This window comes from Zootoca vivipara, chromosome 2, assembly GCF_965207765.1.
Source record: "Zootoca vivipara chromosome 2, rZooViv2.hap1.1, whole genome shotgun sequence".
Lineage (NCBI taxonomy): Eukaryota > Metazoa > Chordata > Lepidosauria > Squamata > Lacertidae > Zootoca > Zootoca vivipara.
Genome location: NC_142584.1, coordinates 45136801 through 45161208, shown reverse-complemented (window position 1 = coordinate 45161208; position 24408 = coordinate 45136801). Strand labels below are relative to the sequence as shown.

Genomic DNA, 24408 nt, shown 5'->3' with positions numbered 1-24408 from the left:
TATATCAGCTATGTGACTTTTTATGTCCTTGAATATAATTGTCTGGTGTACACATTATGGGGGTATATACTTTGAAGATTCCACGTAATGATTATTAATTACCAACAAGTATGTAGCCTGATCTAATGGTATCGAGTCTTCTAAAAAGAAATGTTTATTTTTTAGGGGGAGACATGAAACATACGGTACATAGGGTGTCTTTGCATCAGTTTTTTTCCCTCAGGAAAAGCTGAAATAGTTATATTCATTTTCTGGAGGAGGCACTGATAAAATGAAGAGGAATGTACTTCGCTACAATGTTTGTTTGATGTCTGTAGACACATTAGTCCAGTGCATATGTAAAACCTCTTCACACACCACTCCTCTGCTACAGCCACAAGGAGATTCGAAGAATCCACTACCTAGCTGAAAGTAACTCTAGTTTGTCATTATGTCTGAACCAGTGAATTTTGGTTTGTTAAAACTAAGGAAGCTTGAAGAATTTGGCTTTTATTAATTCCAGTGCAAACAGACCTGATCCACATCTCCTATACTAACTGAAACGTAATTATCACACTTCTCTGAATTCTGTAATACAGTTCTTGGCTCGCAAAGCATACCAAAATGCATTATAATGTGCATTTTAGTAAAAGAAAAAAAGTGTATTAAATACAAATTTTCATGCAGATTTTTTAATAAAAAATGCAGACTAATGCAGAAATGGGATAGAATGTATGCAAAATTGATATGGATCATAAATAATTTAAACTAGCATTTATTGAAACAACCCAGGATAATAAGTCTGGGTTTGACCTTGGCCTGTTTCAGTAAGCCACAGTATAAACTAAAGATAGCTTGACCCAGTCTGAATGTAACAAAAAACTACAATTAGTTTAAACCAGGAAATAGATGCTTCCAATTTATTTGTGGCTGCATCAGAGGAGAAATAAACAGCCAAATATGCAAGCCTGAGGCTTGCCCAGGCTCACTCACATATTTCTAAACAATAGCTTAGCATTATTATCTCTATACTGAGCCGCTGTGAAGAACAGTGGGCTGACCTTACTTAAGTGAAACAGAAGGCTAGGGTGCTTCCTTGCGCATAGATCTGCTGCCAGTCCAGACTTCCCCTTAAGATGGAAGCTTTCCCCAGCAAGCAGATCTATTGCAAAAAAAAAGTTTTGTTTGCCTTTTTAATACCATACAAACATATATAAGCATGAAAAAAGTAGGGGTGGGATTCAATACTAGAGAAAAGTCACTGATGTTAATGAACATGGAGCCACAATTTAAGAAGAATATTGACAAGCTGGAAAATGTGTGGTGGCCACCACAATGCTCAAGGCAAGGGTCTGGAAACCAAGCCTTATGAGAAATGGCTGAGGCATTTGAGGATGTTTAGCTGGGGGGGGGGGGGGAGGAGACCCAAGAGGAGAGATGATAGCCATCTTCAAATATCTTAAGGGCTGTTACATGGAAGATGGAGCAAGCTTGTTTTCTTCTGCTTAGAGGGTAGGACTTGAACCAATGGCTTCAAGTGACAAGAAAGGAGATTCTGACTAAACATCAGGAAGAACTTTCTGACAGTAAGAGCTGTTTTACAGTGGAACAGATTCTCTCAGCAGGTTGTGGACTCTCGTTCCTTGGAGGTTTTTAAGCAGAGGATGGATGGCCACCTGTCATGGATGCTTCAGCTGAGGATTCCTGCAGACTAGACTAGATGACTCTCAGGATCCCTTCCAACTTTACAATTCTATGATTCATTTATGGCATAACTTAGGTTAATTAATTTCAATTGGTAGACTGAGTAGGGTTTGGTTTAATACAACCCAAGAGCCCAGATTCAAGTAACCTGGCACTAGTGGAAGCCTGTGTGAGGGCATTTCCCCCCCCCCTCCTTCCTCCAAATCTGGTCTGGAGGTTCAGGAGAACCCCAGGAACAGCATGCAGGGGGATTGTCTGGCAAGCAGGAATGCCTGTGCTGATGGAACAATCAGAAGAGCGTGGCACTGAATTCTTCCCAAGGTAAATATGTTAATACAATAAATAATACAATTATAATTAATCACCAGTGGGAAGTACATTAATCATAGTAATCCTTACATATTGTACCTACAAAATGGAAAAGGAAAACAAATCAGAGTAATGTTAAGGGTGTATGTAAGCTAATAGTAAACATTTAGATCATTCTTTTAAACTCTCAAAAATAAATAAATTTTATTTTAGGGGGCAAAAGAAAAAGAAAGGGGAAAAAAGAAAACCAAAAAACAACTTACTGATCATATTGTTCCTAACAGAGCATGTGGCTTAAGTCCTTCCTGTACCTTGCCATTCTTGTAGTGAATAAACAAGCTCCATTTATGTTTAAACAAATCATTTTGTTGCTTCCTCTCTCTTAATCTTATCACATTGGTTAGTTTGACCATGTAGCCTAATCCCATATACCATTTCTTAATAGATGGTGGATTAATCTTTTTCCATTTACAACTGACAGATAGCTGGGTGGCTGTCAATAAGTGCTATCAAAAGCAATCTTATCTTGGAAAATATTTGATTTCCAACAGTGGGGATGGATACTTCCCTGACAAGGACTCTACTTATGAATACTAACCACCCCAGCCTACTGTGTCACATGGCAAGTTGATGTGCTTTCTTAGAAGGTGTGAACTCCATATAAAGGACAAGAGATGCCACATAACTATCAGTAGGCAGCTAAACATTTTACCTGTAATCATCTACATAATAGTCTATCTGTATATTCATATTTTTTATAATCAGTATTTGCAGAATGTCACTTACTTGAAGAAATTCTACAACAGTGGCAAAATATATAGCTGAGGACGATCTTTGGAAAAACATTGGTTAATGACACTGGTTTTCTTGTGCAGACACGCATACACACGCACACACACCCTAATACCTTATCTGTCATCTGTTTCAGTTAAAGAGGAAATTTTGTCTTTCTCATCTACTAGTTCCTGGAACGAGTGTAATTTTGAGTTCTCTAGAAATTATATAAGTCACACTGAATTTCTTTCAGATACCTTAGGATCCAATTTCCTCAACAATCTCAGGAATGAGCAATCAGCAAAGTCAATCAATGCTTTATCTGCCCAGATACCGGTAGAGCACGGTCCCAATATCCTGCCCATTTGAACAGCAAGACTTGTCATCTGAGTTCTAAAAGAAACTGCAGTATTGAAATCCCTGGAGAAAGAAAGCTTAGTAGGGTGTAGCCATCATTTATTAGGTTATGAGTTGGGCAGAGAAAGTATGGGAAATATTCTCTGCCGTGGCATGCAGGATCATGAAAGCTGGGTCCTAACCTGGCAGCTGCTTTACATATGCATGCATCCTAAACATCCATAAATTGTAGTTGCATTTCAGGCTGCTGGGCACTGTAGTACAACTGTTTCTCCAAAGGACATTCAAAACATTAGCAGTTATCCAAATTGAAAAGATGTGCACATTTGTAAATAAATAAATAAAATTTAAAGGCAGATATTTTGGGGGAAGGGCCAGAGCTCAGTATTCAACTATCTGTCTTGCATGCATAAGGTTTGGAGCTCAATCCAGGTAGGGATAGGAATGTCATATCTGCAACTGTAGGAGCTGCTGCCTGTGAGTATAGGCAATGCTAAGTTAGATGAACGGCTGCTCTAACTCTGTATAAGGCAGTTTTATATGTTCCTATGCTTTTCTCTAAAACAAAGACCACCAGTTAATTCACAGGATGGTTCTTCTCTGTATAATTCTCCACCAGTCTATCCTTACCTGAAATTTTTTTCACCCATCTCAAGCCTCCTCCTTTGACCTCGCCACATTTGGACCTTGAAAAGCAGTTTTCAATTACGTAAACATCCCCCAACTGAATTTAGAGTTGATAATGCCAAATAAGAAAATGTGTGCAAAACTAGTGGTCTTTTGAGGCACAGAATATGCTGCCTTGTCCTTGAACCACCATGAGGTCCTACTTATCACCTAGACACAAAATGAATGTGCAACATTATTTTGAAAAGAGCCTTACTCATAAAAGGTTGTCCATGCTGTCTCATCACTTTTTGTTGCCAAGAGACCACTGTTCCCATGATAAGTCATTAATCCAAGTTCCAAGGTCTGGGTTGACACTACCTTAAGCCCACCATTTGTGCCAACAGCAAGAGTCACTATTTGATTGTCGGGCATTAGAAAATGACGTGGTGCTCCACTGGTATCCCGCCGAATTTTTAGAGAGTTGCCATTGTTATCAATCACCTCCGTCACATCATTATCGGCACTATAGGTGAAATTATATAGATATTCTCCCGTAACAAGGCTGAGGGTATATTGGTGGATACCGTCAATGTTGAAGACATACAGTTCCTGCTCTCCTGAAGATGCAATTTCATATTGGTTGAAAGAGTTAAGAACAGGTTTGTTTTTGCTGACAGCCCTGATACGTATATTTCCAAGATCTGCTATGTAAATAGTGCCATCTGGTGCCACAGCTAAGGAAGATGGGGTATTTAAGATGGCATCAGTGGCATAAGCATCGTCGCCTGCATAGCAATTACAGTTGACATCATTTTTGCAGTCGCAGTCTGAAGCTGCCCCAGCCAAGAGGCAAATCTCGCCATTCGTGGTGACCTGGCGAAGCCGGTTTATTTTTTTCTCATCTGTTTCACTGATGTAAAGAATTCCAGTGTGTGAGATGGCAATGGCACTGGCTGACTCCAGTGCAGAATGAATGGCCAGTTTGCTGAGAGAGTAGTCTATACCAGGAACCTGGCAGTGCATTGGACGGCCAGCAATGATGCTAACCTGATGGTTCTCGGTGATCCGCAAAATGACATTGTTCTCCAATACATACAGGGAGTTATCCATTGGATTAACAGCAAGGTCAGTTGGCCACTCCAGGCGCACCTACAAGAGGCACAATAAATTAGGACTGGTTTTAGAACAATCTGGACATTTATTTGAACGCATATAAATTATGTGTTGAGATTCCTGCATTCAGGGGGGTTGGACTAGATAACCCACATGATCCCTTCCAACTCTACAATTCTATTATTCAATGTATGAAATAACAACTAATTGCTCAAATCTTAACTGAGCAACTCAAAAGAGCTATGCTGTGTGTAGTTCACTTGGACACATTTCTTTTCTCTATTTATTAAAACTACACACAGTGCCTACACTGAGTAATGATATATGCAGTACATGGGACTTAAGGCTTCAAAGATATATAGGAAAAGCAAAGCCAATTAAACACAATATGACCACAGCTCTATTTTTCTATCACTGAGATATGTCATCTGCTGCAGAGAAAACTTGTTTGTTATATCAGTAACTGTATTTCATCATCAACACATTCAAAAACCCCTTTCCCCATCAGATTGGAATACATAGTGTTACCTAGGGAGAATAACTAGGCATTTATCCAAAATAAATAACCATCTGTTTTATTACAAACAAGAAGTAACACTCTACCTGGGTAACATCCATGCTGGAATCACAGCTTAGTGGCCGAACAGCAGTTAGGTCGTTAGAGCCAAGCAGAGTTGATATGATTCCATTCTGATCAACTTTTCGGATCATTGTAGCATCAACAAAATACATAAGGCCATACTTATCTACTGCGATTCCTACCAGGGTGCAAAGAAAGTAAAAATGAGTTGTCTGACCTCATGGTTTGCTGATAAATTCACCAATTATTGTAGGTGTCCCTCACTTGTAAGTATTTGCTTCTGACTTTTTGAGCCGAAGTACGACACCATTTCAACCATTTCAAAAGAGTGCTCCATTAGAGTGAATGAACTCTTTGGTTCTAAATTCTCAACAAATTAATTTACAAGCTAATATTAACACCAGTAGTTTCCTGTTATTATATAAAAATATATAAAGCTGACACTACTTTTCAATATTTTTTTGCAGAAAATAAACTAATTGAAATAACTGTCCATCTAGTCCGCTTTGTATCTGTACAGTCTTAGTATCTGTTTGTTCTCTATGCTGTAATAAATCTGAGCTTTCGTTGCCCCACCAAAAACTGTTACTACTGTAGATACTGTAGCCAATCTCCAGTCATTAGGCAAGGCAACCTCCCCCTGGTGCACTGTGACTCCAGTCACAAGATCTTAGTAAACACATTTTGGCTGGATACCCATGTGCATATGCACGTGTGTGTATGCCTGAACAAGTACATGTGTAAATGCTACCTTCTTATCCTATAAGTGCTTCTTCCTTTCCTTCAGATGTTACTGTCCTTGAGCTACAGAAGCATGTGCACCAAGGCAGTTTTGGTAAGGAAAAGTACCACTAGTTATGCTGCCTAAGGTAATAGCGTCTGTGTTTGGTGCCACTAAGGTGAATTTAATTAGTGCAATGAAAGAAACCTCTTGCTGCAGGAAAAAAGCTATAGGACTTCATATTGGTTTATTTTAAGAGGAACATTCAAGTTATAAAATTAATGTTTATCATTTTTATACTGTATTGAAAAATATCCTAAGTATTTGAATGTCAGATTTTTATGGTTCGCTACAGCTGTGCCTTTCAAATTTATTGAGTCAGAATTATTTATTTATATGAGCTACTGAAGCTGGAATTTATACTCTTCCAATAGGTAGACATTTCTTTTATTCAGTGTTCGTTTATATTTCTTCTGCTGTACTTTCATTCATTCCCAAAGGGAAGACTAGCTGAAGCATAGGCACTTAGGCTGCAGTTTTTTAAAGTGCAATATTGACAAGCAAGCAAAGAAAACATTAACCTAAGAACCATTATTCCATACAGTCTTTTCATTTTTTTAAAAATTACATATTATTAAAATGGATAATAAAGTCTGTCTTTTGTTTCTTTTGCAGAAACAGGATATAGACCAGACAGTGCCAACCACCTTTGCCCAAAATAGCAGACATTTTTGCATCTCCAAAAAGATTTTGCTTCAGACAATCCTGATTGTTTGTACTTCTTCTACACAATGGAATGTGAAGGTTGTTGTTGTTTTGCAAAGGAACAGGGGCAGCAAGCAAAAGAATTGCCTGTGGAAACACTTGCCAACCTGCTGTGATTCAACCACAGATTAAAAAATAAGTCAGCAAGCAGTGTTTTAATTGCCAGGTAATTATATATAGATTCAGTCTAGTTTCAGATTATAGTTTGTGCAACCTTTTATAATCCCTTACCTCGTGGGCTCATTAAAGTTGCATCCACTGCTTTCCCTCCGTCACCACACCTGGCTTCATCAAAAGGCAGACACTGCTCCCCTGTACCTGCCACTACTTCAGAATTTCCAGCTAGGTCTTTTGCACCAGTAAGGGTTTTGACTTTGTAAATACGACGGCTGTTGGTGTCTGATACATAGAGTGAGCCCGAAACAGGATCCACAGCTAGGTAGTACTTGTGGGCAGGGTTGTTGCTTTAGAAGAGAAGAAAGAGAAAACACAATGGCTAAACCAGACCCTACAAAGCATAGTTCTTGTCAGTAATGAACTGGGATATGACAGGGGTAGTCTTGGGCAAGAAATGTAGATAGTATCAGTCCCACCACCTTCTGTCTGAGGGTGACTCCCACCCTCCGCCCTCCACCCCACAACAGTGTAACATTAGGTTTGGCAAAGCCTGCCTTTTCTCAGTCCCATCCCTTAATTTGGTTATAGTAGAGTAGAGTCTGGGTGTGAGAAACTCAGCATCAAATCCCTTCTGTGTCATTTGTTAGCCTGGGGCAAGTCACTATCTCTGAGCCTGCTCTTACTTCACAGGTTGCTGTGAGGACTACGTAGGTAATGCCATGGATACCAACTTGGATGAAGGGCTGGATAAAAAAGTGACAAATAAATAAATTAATCTGAACAGGGGCTGCTGGGTAGAAGGTAATGACATAGCAATTTATGTAATTTAATAAACTCTGGCAAGGTGTCTCATCTCAAATTATGTCTGCAATCCCATGCACACTTTACAGAAAAGAAGTTCTATTGAATTCAGTGGGATTTACTTGTGAGTAAACTTGCACACGATTGGGCTAGATGCGTTAGACACTGGCTCTTAACAGCTACACTCACTAACTGTTAGGAAGTGTCTGCCTTGTACAAGACCAGTTCACCTTGGCTTCTAGTCAATCTTCCTCTGAATATTACATCATTCTATATCTTTTTGACAACTGGAAATTGTTTTATATCTCAATAATTTGGACACTGAAGATATATATGGTTCTCATTAGCTTCCATTTATGGATTGCTTTTTACCACCCATGTGAATCCATCTATTTTACAGAGCATGGCTGTTTCATTTAGGTACAGAGGTTTGAAAAATAATGTAGCCACAAATGCAAAATATATGGGAAGCCAATGTGAGATGTCTTCTTTAGCTGTCTTCCCACTGTGCCAAATAATAGAATACACTACAGCTTGCCCTGAAGCTGCATAAAAGACGAATAATCTCATAATTTTTAATTGCAGCCCTTTCCCATCTCATTCTTCACTCTTCATAGATATGGGTTTTAAAAAAAAAATAAAAAAAAATAAAGAGTTCTGTAATGCTTTATAATAAGATGGTCAGTTTATGATGGTTAGAGTAACCTCTAACCATAATAAACTGACCATCTTATTATAAAGCGTTACAGAACTCTATTACAGAACACTACCATTTAGGTATTCAAAATGCTGACCTCACTTTTAAGGTTAGTACGGTACTGAAGAAGCAAGACAGAAAAGTCTTTTTTATTGCTCAGAATAAAAACATTCTAAATCACTCTCCGTCTGATAAATCCTATGCTCTGTGGACTACTTCCACATTACTTTGAGAATAGACTGACATACATACATCCTACCTACCTACCTACCTATCTATTTTCTTGCCTTTTTACTCCACTTTTCTTCTGTCATGGAACCCAAAGTGGTGTACAAGTAGTTCCCAGATGGTCATTTAGTCATGTACTGACCAGACTGAGGCCTGCTCAGCTGCAGCAACATGGTGGCCTCATGTGCTTTCAGAACACAACCAGGGTATCCTAAGTGTGGTGGAATTGGGTTTTATTCACATTCTCTGACCTGAAAACAAATGCCTCAAAATGAAGCAAATGCATGTTGACACCACTCCATCACACTTTTGAATGCATGTAAGTTTTCACCCTCAATCTGACATAAAACCCTTTGCTGCACTATATAAATACATACTTTGTGATACTGAAATGCTGTCCTGATTTTTTTTCTTTTAAACTCTAAGGACACAGATGGAAAAACAGCTAAGATCCCAAATCTGTGTACTTGTGGCATAAAAACACCAGTATAGTGGCAAAAGTGGTAGCCAGCTTTTAGTTTCTAAACTGTGAACTACTGGATTCAGGCATTATAGAGTTCGTGTAATAAGGAGTCAGCAACAATGCCCTTGCTTGCCCCACCCTATCTGTCAAATTTCCATCAGCTGGCTCCCCCGTGAAAATGCTATACTGTACAGGAATATAGCAGGCTCAGCACTGCAGATCTTATTCTCCAATGCCTGAAGGCAGCTGGGATCTGAATGGTGGGAGGCAGGGCAAACTGCAAACCACACAATTCTGTGAGAGCTTTCACACCTGAAAGGGCCTTGTGGGGGCTTTAAAATTTGAAGTCTTACTTCCTAATTGCAAATGTTTCGGGATAACAATGGTTACTCTGTAGGAGGGAAAATTTATTTCATGATTTATAAACTATTTATCGATCTCCCCTCATATAAAATATCCAACAAAATTAGCAGCATATGCTCAGTACATATGAACATGAGAAAAGCCCTGCTGGATTAGACCAAAGCCCTTTCTAGTCCTATGGGAAATCTACCAAGACAAATGGGGAGGCAGTAGCTTTCTTTTGCTGTTGTTCCCCATTTATTTAGGGGTACTATATAGCCATCCAGGCCCGGCTCTAGGTGCAGTCTAGGCGGCAGGGGGGGCGCTTCGCGGCAAAGCCGCGCGGAAGCCATGCTGCGCGCTGCGGGGGCACCGGAGCAATCTCCGCGCCTCAGCGCCAGACCTGCCTGAGATGCCCTGTAGCCATCATGACTAGTAGCTATTGATAGCTATATCATTCCGGAATTTGTCTAATTTGTTTAAAAGCCATCTGTTGTGGGCTATCATTGCATCTTGTGGAAATGAATTCCATAGTCAACTATTCACTTTATGAAAAAGCACTTTCCCCTTTTACAATTATTTCACTATTGAGATATCTTGGGGTATTAAAAACAGGTTTTGAGGCTGGGCTCTTGGTCATATTGTTATTAAAATGGGACTCCTGGAAAAGTCATGAATATATCGGGGAGAGGGGGAGGTAAGAGTGTAAAAGTCCTGAACCATGCACGAAAGTGTTGAGTATTTAAAATGCTCCTGTTCTTGTACCTCCTTCATAGGTTATTTGATGGAGAATACAATGGCAACAAAAAGGTTCACTGAGCACAAGCTATTCATTCACGCACTATGCAACAGACAGAAGTGGAGCAGAAAGATATTGCTACTGCACTCTAATTTGGAAGCAGGAATTGACAGCAGATTCCTATTTTATAGGTTGCATGCCTTTAGCTTATTTCTGCCCATGTCACTTGGGTGCATCAACAGCCCTCTGGTTATCTCACACCACCCCAACAAGTCGCCAAAAAAGCATAGCTATAGGTTGTCTCCATTGCTTCGGAGAAGATGCTGATAATATATCCATCTCTAAGAGGACAACTTATAGGCCTCTGGTCTAACATCGCCATTACTTTCTTTGGGGAGGCACAATTGGATGGTTTCGTTTCCCTTGTCAGAAATAGGATTAAGTGCTAACTGCAGCAGTACAAGCAGTAGCTTGTGCCCCCAAAATTAGTGTGCATCAATAGAATTGGGCTGCAGCAGTCAAGATTATAATACCTTAGTTTTGAGGTAAGCCTGTTTTTTCTGTGTCTTCATACCATAGAAAGCCCATTATATTATTTGTGCAAGGCTGTAATGCTAACTGAAACAAGCAACAAGTTTCCCAGATTTGACAGTAAGCTAAGCTATTGTTCTGCTGAAGTTTTCCCCCTATCTTGTGGGGTCAGTGGATGTCTTGAAGTATTACCTTATTTCTAATAAATCTGTTTTGACAGCTGTTCGAGGTGTGGAGCCAGTGAGCCACCTGCAAATTTAGAAATGTCAGCCTCAGCTATTCAAATAGACAACTGGACTAAATGGAGAAGTTCCTGCACAAACATGCCTGGCTAAAAACAGGCAGATGTAATGAGTATTTTAAACAAGATTTCTGCAGATGCCAGCCATGGGTGATATGGGGCAAACTACTTTAAAAGCCAGTAGAGGCTTTAAAAATCAGCAGGACGAAGACAGAAAGTGAATGATCTAGTTATTTCTCTGCAGTTGGACTTACTGGCATCTGAAGAGCCACACTCTTGGATTTTTGAGATAAACAAAACCAAACCCCATGAGCAAGGGGTTATGTTGAGACAAGTACAGAAGTAGGCATTCTTGTGGACAGAATAGTTAGGTGGTGTTACCCAGATTTTTGGAGGATGTCTGTGGATGAAGATATAGATACGACAAAAATCCAATCTTTTGTTAACTGTTTTCAGAGGGAGCGCCTGTGACATTGTGAGATTCTTATAGTCTTATCCTATGGTTACCCTGGTAAATACGTTTTAGGGCAGGCCACTACAACTGCAATGCTAGCACAATATCATAACATGCAATGCTGCAATAGTATTGCAAGCTGACTCAAAACATTGAACAGGGCAAGTATGTGTTAATACTGGTCTAAGAACAATAACCATACAGCCAAAGATGTTCCCTGGCACAGAAGTGGAGCATGTGGGAGAGAGACAGCGTAGGGGTCTGGTAGAACTGGGCTCCTAACTTGGGTAATCCAGTTTGCCCCTTTGACTGCATAGCCCTATTATAAATTGTGCTTCTTGGTAATACTGTACTGGAATATTGGGAGAATAAAATCCTGAGATGCTTCCACTTAGGGTATTTAGTGCAGCATTGCTATGTTTTGTTAATTCACTTTTTATGGTGTGTGTGCATGATGTTGCCATCCAATCATTGCCATCCTAGTTCTTTTGCCCTTTCTCACACAACAAAAAGTTTGAAAAGTTTTTTTTCAGAAAAATAAGAGAGTGGTACAATCTCCATAGCTGTAAACAACCCTTTTTGCAATTCTATATTTTTTAAATGATGGGGTTCTTATTTGGGTAGGGGTGTAGTGGACAGAGGAACCTATTAAGTTTAGCACATACACACTTTTTGTGTGGGCAGTGCAGCTATTTTATTACCCCCCTTTTAAAAACCAATTTTATAGGCAAAAAGTATTTTAATGCTGTTAAAAAACACACACATAACAGTAAAATACCACTTAAATGAAAAGGTGTTATAACATTATGATGCTAGAAATGCTTTTTTAAAAAAAGGAAATACAAAAACTCTTTTGAGCCACTGCCATTTTAGCAAGATGATTAATGGTGTTGATCTTAATCAATATTATTTTAAAATTATATATTTTGGGTGGGTTTCACCTAACAAATGCAGTCAGCAGAAGCCCTCTGCAGGCGCTTCCATTTGCGCACTTAGGTTTCCCCCACCTTCTTCCCCACTAAATTTGCTCGGGTTGCTCAGAAACCCCCCCCCCAACAGTTTGCAGTGTGAGGGGGCATAGTTCCACCTGACAGGATATGTTCGCATAGACAAAATGTTCAGCATAGAGTGATGTTGAATTCCATCCTTTGTTAATTAATTTTTTAATGATTAGAACTACACACACCACAAACAGTCACAAATACAACCACAATTTCATAATTCCTCCTTCCTAGTTCAGTATCCTTCAATATAAATATGCTAATATAGGTGATCCCTCCAGCCTTTTGGGGGCTTCCTCTGCCCTCTATGGGCTCCTTGGGCTCCAGGAAGGGTCTCTTTGTGAGCCACAAGGAGTCTCCAGCTCTCTCCCGCCATTTGCTGGTTTGAATCTATTTATTTAATTATTCTCGGCACCACGCATATACGTAGTCTCGTGTGAGTCAATTCTTAAAGCTCATCCACAAATTATACAGTGCTTTTAATTCTTCATTTAACTAAGATGAACTCTTATTAATTTAATCCAATTCATAGTACCAAAAATGAATCTTTACTTAAATAACCAAATTCACAAAATAATTAAATCTAACTCTTCTCTCTCCTTTTTCTCCTTTTTCAATACAAAAGATTATTTTCATAGATTAAACAAGGGCACAACATTTTATTTCCTAATCTGCTATTTATTATTTTTCATTGCCTGGCTACCAATATTTTTGCTGCCATCAGTATACAATATTTTCCCATCTTTGATCCAATTCCCTTCATATATCCTAATAAGATCCTAATAAAATGCAACAAAACTTCTACCTCTTTCATCTCTCTTAACCTTTCTTATCATCCATAGCCAAAATTTGTGACTGGGTATTTCCACCAAATTCCACACACCTGCTTTATAGTATTTATACCTCCAGCATTCAGCTTATCATTAGAGTTTTGTAATGCTATAATATAATACTCTAAATGCACACATTATCAAACTTGTTTCTGGTCACCGCCTTTAATCGCCTTTCTAACCAACTTTGATGATTGTGATACAGCAGCATTTTCATTTAAGTGGTGTTTGACTATTCTTATATATATCTGATCATTGACTGAGGGTGATGGGAGTTGTAATACCAGTATGACAATATCTGGTGGGTACCACATTAGCTACCTCTGACATGCACCAAACGTATAACTTTTCCATGTTTGAGACAACAGAAGCAAATTTGTGATATCGGTAATGTTAAGCAATGAGCACAGTTGTGTATTTGTGTACTATTTGTTATTTGAAACATGTTTCCTTTATTTCCAATACACTATTTTTTCTTTCATGTCCATTTATCGGGTCAAATGCTTTTCTTTTAACACTTCTATTAAGAAGATTCTTTTTTCAATTAGACAGCATTGACTTTACAGGAAACTTAAGAAATATAGCTTCTCCTTATTTTCTACTTTGATATCTTAACACACACCTTTTTTTAATGAACAGCTACCACTAAACTTAGTTCAAACCAATACAAACGCATTCCTCTTTGAACACTGGCAAGAATTATATACTGTACTGATTTTATTTTATTTTTTTACTCTTTAGCCCATGGATACCAGTTTTTGTCCGTTACAAGCAGCTACAGCTTGTGTGGCACTCACAACAGCATCTACTCAGACAAAAGAAGGTAAGCCAGGAAGAGAGGGAAACGGCAGGAAGTAACCTCATTTTGGCCACAATGTGGATATATTACTAGAGCTCTGGGCTCTCCTAGCATACACAACACACCCTTCAACAATAGGAATTCCATCTAATTAATCTAGAAGCTTCATTTTTTGTTTCCGCAGGTTCATGCCACAGTTGGCAACTTGTAATACATATTTTTGGTCATTGTGAAAGAGGAGAGCAATTATATTTATCTTACACAGCAGGAGTCTTACACTATCTCAGACACCAAGTTTGAGTTACTGGGCCAATATATTTATCCTGATCCAACTGGATAAATTTGATGAGCTATGTGATGAGCTAATACCTTGAGTGTTTAGTGTAATGCTTTATTTATTTTATTTTGCAGTAAATTAAGTTTTGAGTACAGGCAGCTCCAGGAATTGCCACGGGTGCCAGCAAGCAGATGCATGAGTGTTTCATGCTTCTACTGTGCTTCTACTGTAATGTCCAACATGTACATGCACCCAAAGAGTGAGCAGAGAAACTGACAAGAAAGGAATTAACTATTTTGCAAAAGAATTCAAACTCTATTTGAAATAATAGCAGATCAACCAACTAATATTGTATTAAAAGGGAGGGAGGAGCTGAATCAAGAAAAAAATTAATGAGTTGGAAATGAGTTTTTGACCCATTTCCAGTTCATTAGTGCCTTCTGAACCCTCTCCAGAATTTACAAAAGCCACTGCTGTAGTTTGCCTCAACCATTTAAGCCAATTACAGACTGCAGGGAGAAGTGCTCATATAAAAGTTAACTTGGGGTTCATTATACTTGCATTCCATTAGACATTCCTAATTGCTGTCAGAACTTATTTGGTTGCTTTTTGACTGCAGTGTATAATTGCTAATGCTTATCATATTCATAACACACAATTAGCATATTAATGTTGCTATATTTGATACATTTAAAACAGAACAATGCAAAAGAAGCACAACAGAAAAAGTACCAGTAAACACAATGGCACAAACTATAGTAAATAACGATTGTGGTTTTGGTCTTACCTATGTTTAAATTCTTTATTTCTTTATAGGAAGGAAACAGAAAAGAAAGGGGGGAGGAGGAGAACAGTTAGCCGAAGTAAAGGTTGTAAAGCAAACATAACATTTTATCTTATGCGACAAGAAGACATGGCAAAGGAAACCTCTTTTTAGCTTTAGCCTTAGGTTAATTTAAGAATGAAGCACAGCAGTCACAAGATAGTTCCCTGCTGAAATAGCCCCTCAAGGCATTTTTTTTGTAAGAAACTTTCTGGATCACTGAAAAAACGTCATGTGTAAAAGCGTCCGTCTTTTATACTGACAGTGAAAAGAGTTGGCAGCTGCCTGTCAGCAGGCTTGATGCAGTGTAGGCCTGACAAAAGTGAAATGTGCTAATATCCTTTCCATTCAAACAATTGAACCACAAGAGTTTTTAAACCCTGAGCCCATCTCTACTTTGCAACTGGCTTTCCTCTTCAGTCCCTAAAATTGTCACTTAAGGCAGGTTTGACTGTCAGTGCAGCTATTCATCTTATGTGCTGTCTAACTGAGCAGAAGTGCTGTTTTATAACAGAGAAAAGCGACACTGAGCTTTGTAAATTCACACAGTATTAATCAGTGTTTATCTCAGCACCATGAGATGAGATTTTTATATTAAATTTTAGGGTCAGGATGCATATATATCACACATGCTGTATATGTGCATACATATACCAATACTAATACCAATACCTATCTATCTTGCAATGTTTGTAAGCCATGCTGTGGGATGCCTGTTTTGCTATATGCATGAGAACATAAGTTGAGCCCTGTCAAATCAATCACTGGGTTAGTGCAGTCCAGAATCCTATTTCTTACAGTAACCAACTAGATACTTCAAAGTAGCCTACAATCCAGACGTGACAGCAACAAATTCCAGGAAATGGTATTCAGTGGCATACTGAAACATGACTGTGCTCATTATGTTATCAGGCAGTTATATGTGATCACACTTTCAATAACATTTGCCTCTGCAAAAGTTTCAGCTGTCTTGGTCATACTGCTGCACTTAAAACAGCTGCACAACCCATAATTTCCTTCTAAAATCATTTAATTTTTCATACAAAAAATGTTTCGTTGTGGGGAGTTTTGCCCTGCTTTTGTTGCACTATGGAGCAAGATTACCTCTCCAGACAGGAGTAATGCAGTACCTGGGAACACTGCAGAACAACCAACAAAGAGGAACGATATGTGGATGATATACACTGTTATTGTGTAAATCACGTGTTGCAGAATACACCTGCCCAAAAACCACCAGTCTGGAGGAACCCTAAATATAACTGTCCATCTTGTGTACGGGGGAGGAGCCCATCTGATTCCAGGTGGCCTTAGTAGAAAATGGTGCAGCTAAACTGCTGCTTGAATTCCTACTGCAATCCTTGGAAGAAGGGATAAGGCAACTTCAAGTATACTCTGATCCAACAGCCTTCCCTAAACTGAGTCATTCATGTTTACATACTAAGCTACAGTGGCAGGTAGTGCTGAAAGCAACAATGATATAAGAAAACTAGAAAGAAGGACCAAGTACAAAGGCATTTGTAGCAGTGCAAATAGCTGCAGAATTACCTTAATTCCAAAATGCTAGTGACATTCCTAGAAGGAAAGATGCGCCGAATGTAGTTGAAATCCCCAACAAACAGGCTTCCATCAATTCCTACCGCAAGTGCCACAGGGGCCAGAAGTTTGTTTCCTTCGGCAAGACCATTGCAACTTGGACAGGAAATACTCCTTCGACGACCGTTTCCCATGATGCTGGAGATTACAGCAGGCTGCTGCGTTAGAAACTGATTCTCTCCACTACCTTTGTGTAGAATACCTAACAAGAAGAAAAGCAAGGACTTACAATAATTTATAACAAATGACTGTTAAGTGGCTGAGCCAGTTTACTACTGGTGACCGTTTAGGACCCAACACATCCACTGACTCCTTTCCCCCCAGTGTAGGTCCAAACCACTTTAAGCTACGTCCCTTGCTCTCTTCCTTGCAGCTGCCACTAGCAACTATTTATTTTCACTTAGCCCTGCTCACAGCTGTTTCACTTTCTGTTCTCCTGTAGCAGGGTGGGGAACCTGTGGATGCTACTGACTACAGTAGACCCACCCATGAGGTAAGGTGAGGCAGCAGACTTCGATGTAGATCTTTCCTCCCCCTCTTGTTCCTGATGAAGATCTTCACTCACCCCTTCTTCCTTGGCGGTGAGGGCAGCACAATCACAATTTTGTGGTTCACTTCAGGGGCCAATATTTCTTGGGCCAGCCCTGACTACAACTCCTTGACATCATACCTGACCGTTGGGCACGCTGGCTGGGACTGATGGGAGTTGGAATCAAACACTTTCCATTATTGATATTTAAAGTGTGGTTTATGGTGATCTGCTTCATGTGTTGTGCACAGGGAGGTTTTGCTTGTGTGTGTGAATTAAACATGAAACCTGTCACATGTGTCTCCCGAAGAACTAGATGATCGTTGGGGTCCCTTCCAACTCTACAATTTATGAAAGTGATAAAGTGAAACCTTTGCTGCTTGAATCCTTGCACAAAGTGGCCCCAAGAAGCACTTTTAGGAGAACTATACACCTCACAAATTGTAGAAATAAGAAAATGCATGGTGAGGCGTGGAAGGGAAGAGAATATCAATATTATATCCCACTCTTATATGGAGCTTCTGGTAGTTTCCCATTAATGGAGGAATTAGGTTTCCATTTGCCTTTCACAGTTGCTTAGTTTCATAAATATTGCAATGGCAAAGACAGTGGATTTGTGTTCCCTTGCCCGCTGGCCACCCAGCAACCTATCTGCTATCACTTCCCATTCCAGGCTTTCTGGGCAAGGTGGTCTTGGATATCAGCTGCATCCAGTGCTGCCTTGCAGCAGCTAATACTGTTCGCAATCTCTAGTGTGGCAGCTGCTGCTTGTGTGGACTTCTAGCCACTTGTGTAATACAAAAAGGCCAAAGGCAGACAGAGAACTCTCAGTGTACTTCAACTGTTTGCTGCAGTGTGCTATAAACCAGTCATTGAACACCATATGTAATGCTTATGGTTGGCATGCAAATAATCACTTGTGTGAGTACCACCCATCAGATGTCAGCACAAGCACTCCTTGATATTCTGGAGGCAACAATGAGAATGGGGGTTGCACCCAAACCTTAAACACATATTAAAATTGGAGAACTTACCACTTTTTATATTAAGTACATGATGTTTTTCCAAAGACCAGCCCCCTAGATTTGAGGGGTCAAGTTCAAATCCTTGGAGCAAGGCAGTTCTTTTCTCCCATAAAATCAGACTAGGACAGGTCTCATACTCAAATCCCACAGATACTGAAAAATATGTATCAATAATCAGTGATTGTGATATATTGGGAAACTACTGTTCCCAATATATTCTCTTTTATTCAGCAATATTAAATTCAGATAATTGACTGCAGTTGACTGAAAAACTTGATTCACTTGTACCCAGGTGAACTATAGATCCTGATAGTTTGGGGGAGGGGTGGGGGCAAATGACTAATTTAATGAGGGAGAAATAGGGGGAAAGTCAGTTATGACGAAAAGGCTAGATTATATTTTTAATTAACTGGCTGTTCAGCACTGACTGTATTCAATATATACTCAGTACAGTACTGTATGTGATTATGAAAAAAGTGAAAAAGAGTGTTAATACATTAACTGATGCACTAAATATACAGTAGTGAGATGTCTTCATGTGGAGACCTTTAGAAAATATAAATTGCAAACGATCACTCCTACCAAATTGACTTTGCCCTTGCTCCAAATTTAACATGAACCCATTTATTGTTTACTGTAATGGTTATTTATGGAATCTGAAGAAGCCTTCACCCATTATGTGGTACCAAACGGGTTTGCCACTGCACTTTTACTGAGAAAAAAGCCACAGCCCACACTGGCTTCCTGATATTTCTTGTGGTGAGCACAGTGCATAATATATTTTTTTAATGCACACACGGACAGTTTTGTGAGTACTATATATATAAAAACATTGAGTTCCTTACATATATATATATATTTTACTAGAAAGCTCGTGTGTTGTAGAAAGCTCCTCCAAAATACAAATATGATAAATCAATAAATAAGCAAAGTATTATCTTCGAACACACAAAGGGCATATGTGACATCAATTATGTAATGGTTTTTTTTTCCAGATGAAATTTAAGATACTGCTGTTAGCATGGCAGCCAATACTAAAAACCTGCAAATTTTGAATCTGATGGCTTACCTACAGCATCTGAGAGCCCATAAACCTTCTGGCCATAAGCATCCGTTTTGTCCCAAATAAAAGTGTAAGCCAAGTTGGGAGATGCTTGAAATGACTTTTGAAAAAGATGTCCTTCCACTGCAACCATCAGATGTACTTTAATTAAGTTCAGAGGCACAAGTGATTGTGTCATGGTGATCTTAAGCAAAGATTTGTATCCAGCTGTACGAGAACTCAGATAGCAGAGTTTTATGTTGGAGCCTGGGACTTCAATTTCTTCATGAAGAACCTGAGTGAGAACACAAAGCACACTTCAAATATGCACTGGAAGAGGGGTTTTTGTTTTTTTAAATATCATGTGTTTTATTTTGAGATTGATGACTTTTTGCTGCTGAGATGTTTTAATCTGGCCTTCCTGCAGTGGCCCAATTTGAAGTATGATTTCTGGATATTTTGGTCACTTTTATAGTTTCTTTTTTTAAAAAAACCACACTTCTGGCAGATGTATAAACAGGAAACACATGTTATATTGCTAGTTATATGCATGAAGGTCACGAGAGGCTATAAGTATTTGAACCTGCAACTTCCTCTGACAATGAGCATTAAACAATATGAATGCCCAAAGAGGGAAAAACACCAGCAAAATAATAATAGCAATCAAGGTGATTACAGGGCCCCTTATTACTTATGAATCTTTGCTTATAGAAAGAAAAATAAGTTTGTTTTTAGTTAATTATAGCTGTGGGGTCTGCTATAATTATGTCTAGTTTGACTTGTACTTCATCTATAATATCAAGAAAGAAAGCTAAATGTATTTTTAAAAAGCAGTATACAGAAAACAGCAAGAAAAAATATATTTAACAGATGCAATCACAGAATCAGGTACCTATTGCTGGAAATGCACGTTTGTCAGCAAGGACAGACACAAGTCTGACACATGTATTTGTTTCGTTACTACATGGTACATGAAATACTCAGGCCTGTCTTTATGGATGTGATTAAGACTTTGGCCTCCAGAGGTTTTGTAGCCAATTCTGTTCAGAAATGCAATGTCAGAAATAGCCACAAAGAATGTCTAGACAAGTATTTCACTATTTCAAGTCCAAATTAAAGATTTTAATCTGATGTGCACATTATGCAGCAGCAACGTTTACTGTATTTATATTAGTGTTTGATGAATACCTCATATACAAAGGGTTGAGCGTCTCCCCATGCCAGTGAGCCCTGGCCAGCCCATGACCCCCAACTTGTGCCTGCTATATATTCTGAAGTATTTGGATATGTGTGTCTTCCCCTTCACACTTTCAGCACTATCACCTGCTTGTGGCTATTTTTACATTCATACTTGATACCTGAGTCTCTGGAACAATGGGGTTTCTACCAGGAGCATCACTGAAGAATGTGGAGAGTGGAGATGAAATTATAACTGGATCAGGCCGGATAAAACCACTTAAATCACAGCTAGGAATGGAATTCTCTTCAGTCTTCATTGCAAGTGTATCCATGGCATAGAAGCTGTTCCATGGCAGCCATACTGTCCTCTCTTGGCTCATGAATGGTGCTCGCTCAAAGTGTAGAGTAAGAGATGCTCCTCCATTTGCAATCAAGTCAAACCTAGGAAATTTTGAAGTCCACATCAGGAATAATTCTAGAGTGAGACAAGGGAATAGGCCAGCCTTTACCAACTTGGTGCCCCCCCCCGATTACTGGTCATGCTGGCTGAGATTGGGAGTTGTAGTCCAAAACATCTTGAGGTTACCAGGTTTGGTAAAGCTAGAACAGACAATGAAATGTAGCAGAGTATAGAATAATGAATGACCGAGACCTGTTGGAGACAATTGCTGACTTAGGTTATACCCAGATCAACAACAATTGGCTCACTGGTGGCACATCACATTAACCATCAACCCAAACTGCTGAATTTAATGCACTATTGAATCTAATGTGTGCCTCAATTTTCAAAACCTTGAAACCAAAAAAGTATTTGCTGGCAAATGTAAATACCCCATCAAATCTAATGCATGTTCTAATTTCCTCGATGTAATTTGGCCAAAAAAGGTGCGCATTACATTTTAGTATATACGGTATATGTACAAGGTGGGGCTGTGGCATAATGCAACATCCTGCAAAAATGTGTAATTGCTGGTATGACTAGTGCTGTATATACATTGATTCAAAAAGTTTAGGATGTAGCTGAACCTTTAAACAACAAGGGAGTGTGTTAAAAGAAGTAAATATACACATTTATTTAGAAGTTTTCATAGCTCATCCTTCCCTTCCAATCCCTTCCCTTCACAGAGTAATTTACAACGCATGAGATTGCAGAGATGAATAGATTCTTGTATCTATCTTCACTTCAAAAGATGTGGAAAAATCCCTGTGCCTGATCTAACATTCTCAGAAGGGGAGTCTGAAGAACACATGCAAATAGTGGTGATGAGATGAATTCTAGTCTTTATTGACAAAGTAAAAACTAGCAACTCGCTGCCTCCTGATGATATTCACCTGGAACAAGACTTGCTAAAGAAGAATCAGCATGGCTCCTGTAAAAGTAAGTCTTGTCTAACAAACTTTTCAGAGTTATTTGAGTATCAATAAGCATGTGGGTACAGGTGATCCTGTAGACACTGTGCACTTGACCTTTCAACAATTTTCTGATCAAGTTCTTCCCAATAATAATACTAATAAGAATAATTTTCTGGGCGGCTTCCAACAGAAAAATAAAATACAGTAATCTATTAAACATTAAAAGCCTCCCTAAACAGTCTTCCGTAGTCTCTTGGCAGTCATATGATAACAGGACAAGTTTTATCCTCTTATGGAACAGTTACTAGCTAAAGAACAAATAGTTCTCATGATGGAGAGATGTAAGAAGTGGGTTCCCCCATGAATCTGTATGGGAACTGGTGCTTTTTAAGTTGTTCATAAATTACAGGTGAGCAGTGAGGTGACCGAATTTGCTGATGACACCAAATTAATCAGGGTGCTGAAAACAGATAGAAATTGTGAGGCTCTCCAAAATGGCATTAAAATGGTAAATGTGGTACAATGTAAGTAAGTGTAAATTCATTTACACTGCAGCAAAACAACAACAACCCCAATTTCACATATATGCTTATGGGGTGTGAGCTGTTGATGACTAAACAGGAAACTGTTATTGTGGTGGATAGCCAGATGAAAATGATGATCTAGCACTTATGAAAAAGGTGAACTGCATATTAGGGATCATTAAGAAAGCTAAAGAAAATTAAACTGCCAATATCATAACACCTTTATACAAATATATGATGTGACCACACATGGTATACTGTGTACAATTCTAGTTGCTGCACTGCAAAAAAAGATATTGGAGAGCTGGAAAAGGTGCAGAAAAGTGCAACCAAATCTATCAAGGGGCTGGAACAAATCCCCTACAAGGAGAGGTCATGTGGAGATACTTAATTTAGAAAAAAAGGAAGAAAGGGGGAAATTATGTAAAATTACGTATAAAATTATGCATGTTGTAGGGAAAGTAGATGAAGATACAGTCTTCCTCTCATAATACTAGAACAAAGGGTCATCCACTGACGCATTTATTTGAGGAAGCATTTATATACTGCTAAATCACAAAACATATCAAAGTGGTTTACAACATTAAAAAGATTAAAAAACCATACAATAAAAGCATTAAAAAGATTAAAAGCAATTTAAAAACAAATGTGCTAAAAAGAAGCATCAATAAACCATTGTACTCTTAATGGCCTGCATAGGCAGCATATTCCACAGCACTGAGCCAATGACACTAAAGGCTCCGGCTTTTTTTACACATTGCACAGTTAAACTTTGGGACTGCAGTGGTGGCCACCAACTTGGATGGCTTTTAAAGAAAGGATCAAACAAATTCATGGAGGAATTCATGGAGGACAAGGGTATAGTAGTAATGAAGGTTATATTATTTTTGTATCAATGGCAGCACACCTCAAAATACCAGCTGGGGATAAAAAATGTGATAGTGCTATTGTGCTCATGTCCTGCTTGTGGGCTTCCTATGGACATCTGGTTGGTCATTTTGGGAACAGAATGTTGGACTACATCCAGAAAGGTTCTTCTATAGAAGAAATGTGAGACATGTGTATGTATTTTACTTATCTGCTGTTCATATGTTCTCACGATAGAAGTCATAGATGCAGATATAGCCTAGTAATTACAACAACAACAACAACAACACAACAACAACAAATTATTTTTGTAAACAGTGATACCTTGGTTTACAACCGTAAATCCATTCCAGAGGTCTGGTTGTAAACCAAAACAGGTTGTAACCCAAGGCGCGTTTTTGCCAATGGTTGTATTTTTTGCAAAAAAAAAAGGTTGTAATCTTAAAAAAAGTGTTGTAATCCCCAAAAAAGGGGACACACACTTCAGGGTTTGACATGGTTGTAATCCAAAACAGTTGTAATCCAAAACGGTTGCAAACCAAGGTACCACTGTAGTGCCCTTCATCCGATGATCAAAGGGGAGTTAATGATACAATATGGATATGTATTGTATGTATATCCTGAAACAATGTCTGTAATAGCAGGAATACTCTTCCCTTCTGGGAGCTCTAAAAATTACCGTTCAATAAGGTTCTCCACTAAATAATTTTAAGCACCCTCACAAAAATGAAATTCCAGTGGTTCCTAAGAGCCCATGGTGGGCATCCCCAGTAGAAATGACAGCTTTGAACAGCAAAATATTAAAGGGGAAATGGCCAACATATCAAGAATTATTAATGAAGGAGAAAGATCAGATTAAATTAAAATCATATCAAGAAATAAATAAATACTGTTCAAGCTGGTTACAATATTGCCAGATACAGAGTGTATTTAATAAACATAAAGAAATAGGATTCCCCGAAAATAAATCTAAATTACAAGAGATATTAATTGATAATCATAATAAACCATTGGCCAAGATATACAAATTTTTATTAGAATG

The 24408-nt window shown here is 38.7% G+C and overlaps 1 protein-coding gene across 14 annotated transcripts in view; it reads right to left on the bottom strand.

The window, feature by feature from the left end:
• The window catches only part of LOC118080205 (teneurin-2), a 475640-nt gene that overhangs the window by 31462 nt on the left and 419770 nt on the right, over positions 1–24408 (bottom strand). For 9 of the 14 annotated variants that reach the window (XM_088661757.1, XM_088661752.1, XM_088661761.1 and 6 more), the window contains 9 exons: positions 20802–21063; positions 19471–19738; positions 18411–18554; positions 16800–17049; positions 15219–15239; positions 11022–11078; positions 7143–7375; positions 5449–5603; positions 4007–4881 (listed from right to left, as the gene is read on the bottom strand). In XM_088661757.1, the coding sequence (XP_088517883.1) occupies positions 4007–4881; positions 5449–5603; positions 7143–7375; positions 11022–11078; positions 15219–15239; positions 16800–17049; positions 18411–18554; positions 19471–19738; positions 20802–21063 (2265 nt within the window). The remainder of the gene's footprint in view (positions 1–4006; positions 4882–5448; positions 5604–7142; positions 7376–11021; positions 11079–15218; positions 15240–16799; positions 17050–18410; positions 18555–19470; positions 19739–20801; positions 21064–24408) is intronic. The other 5 variants (XM_088661754.1, XM_088661759.1, XM_088661756.1 and 2 more) reach the window with 2 other exon arrangements.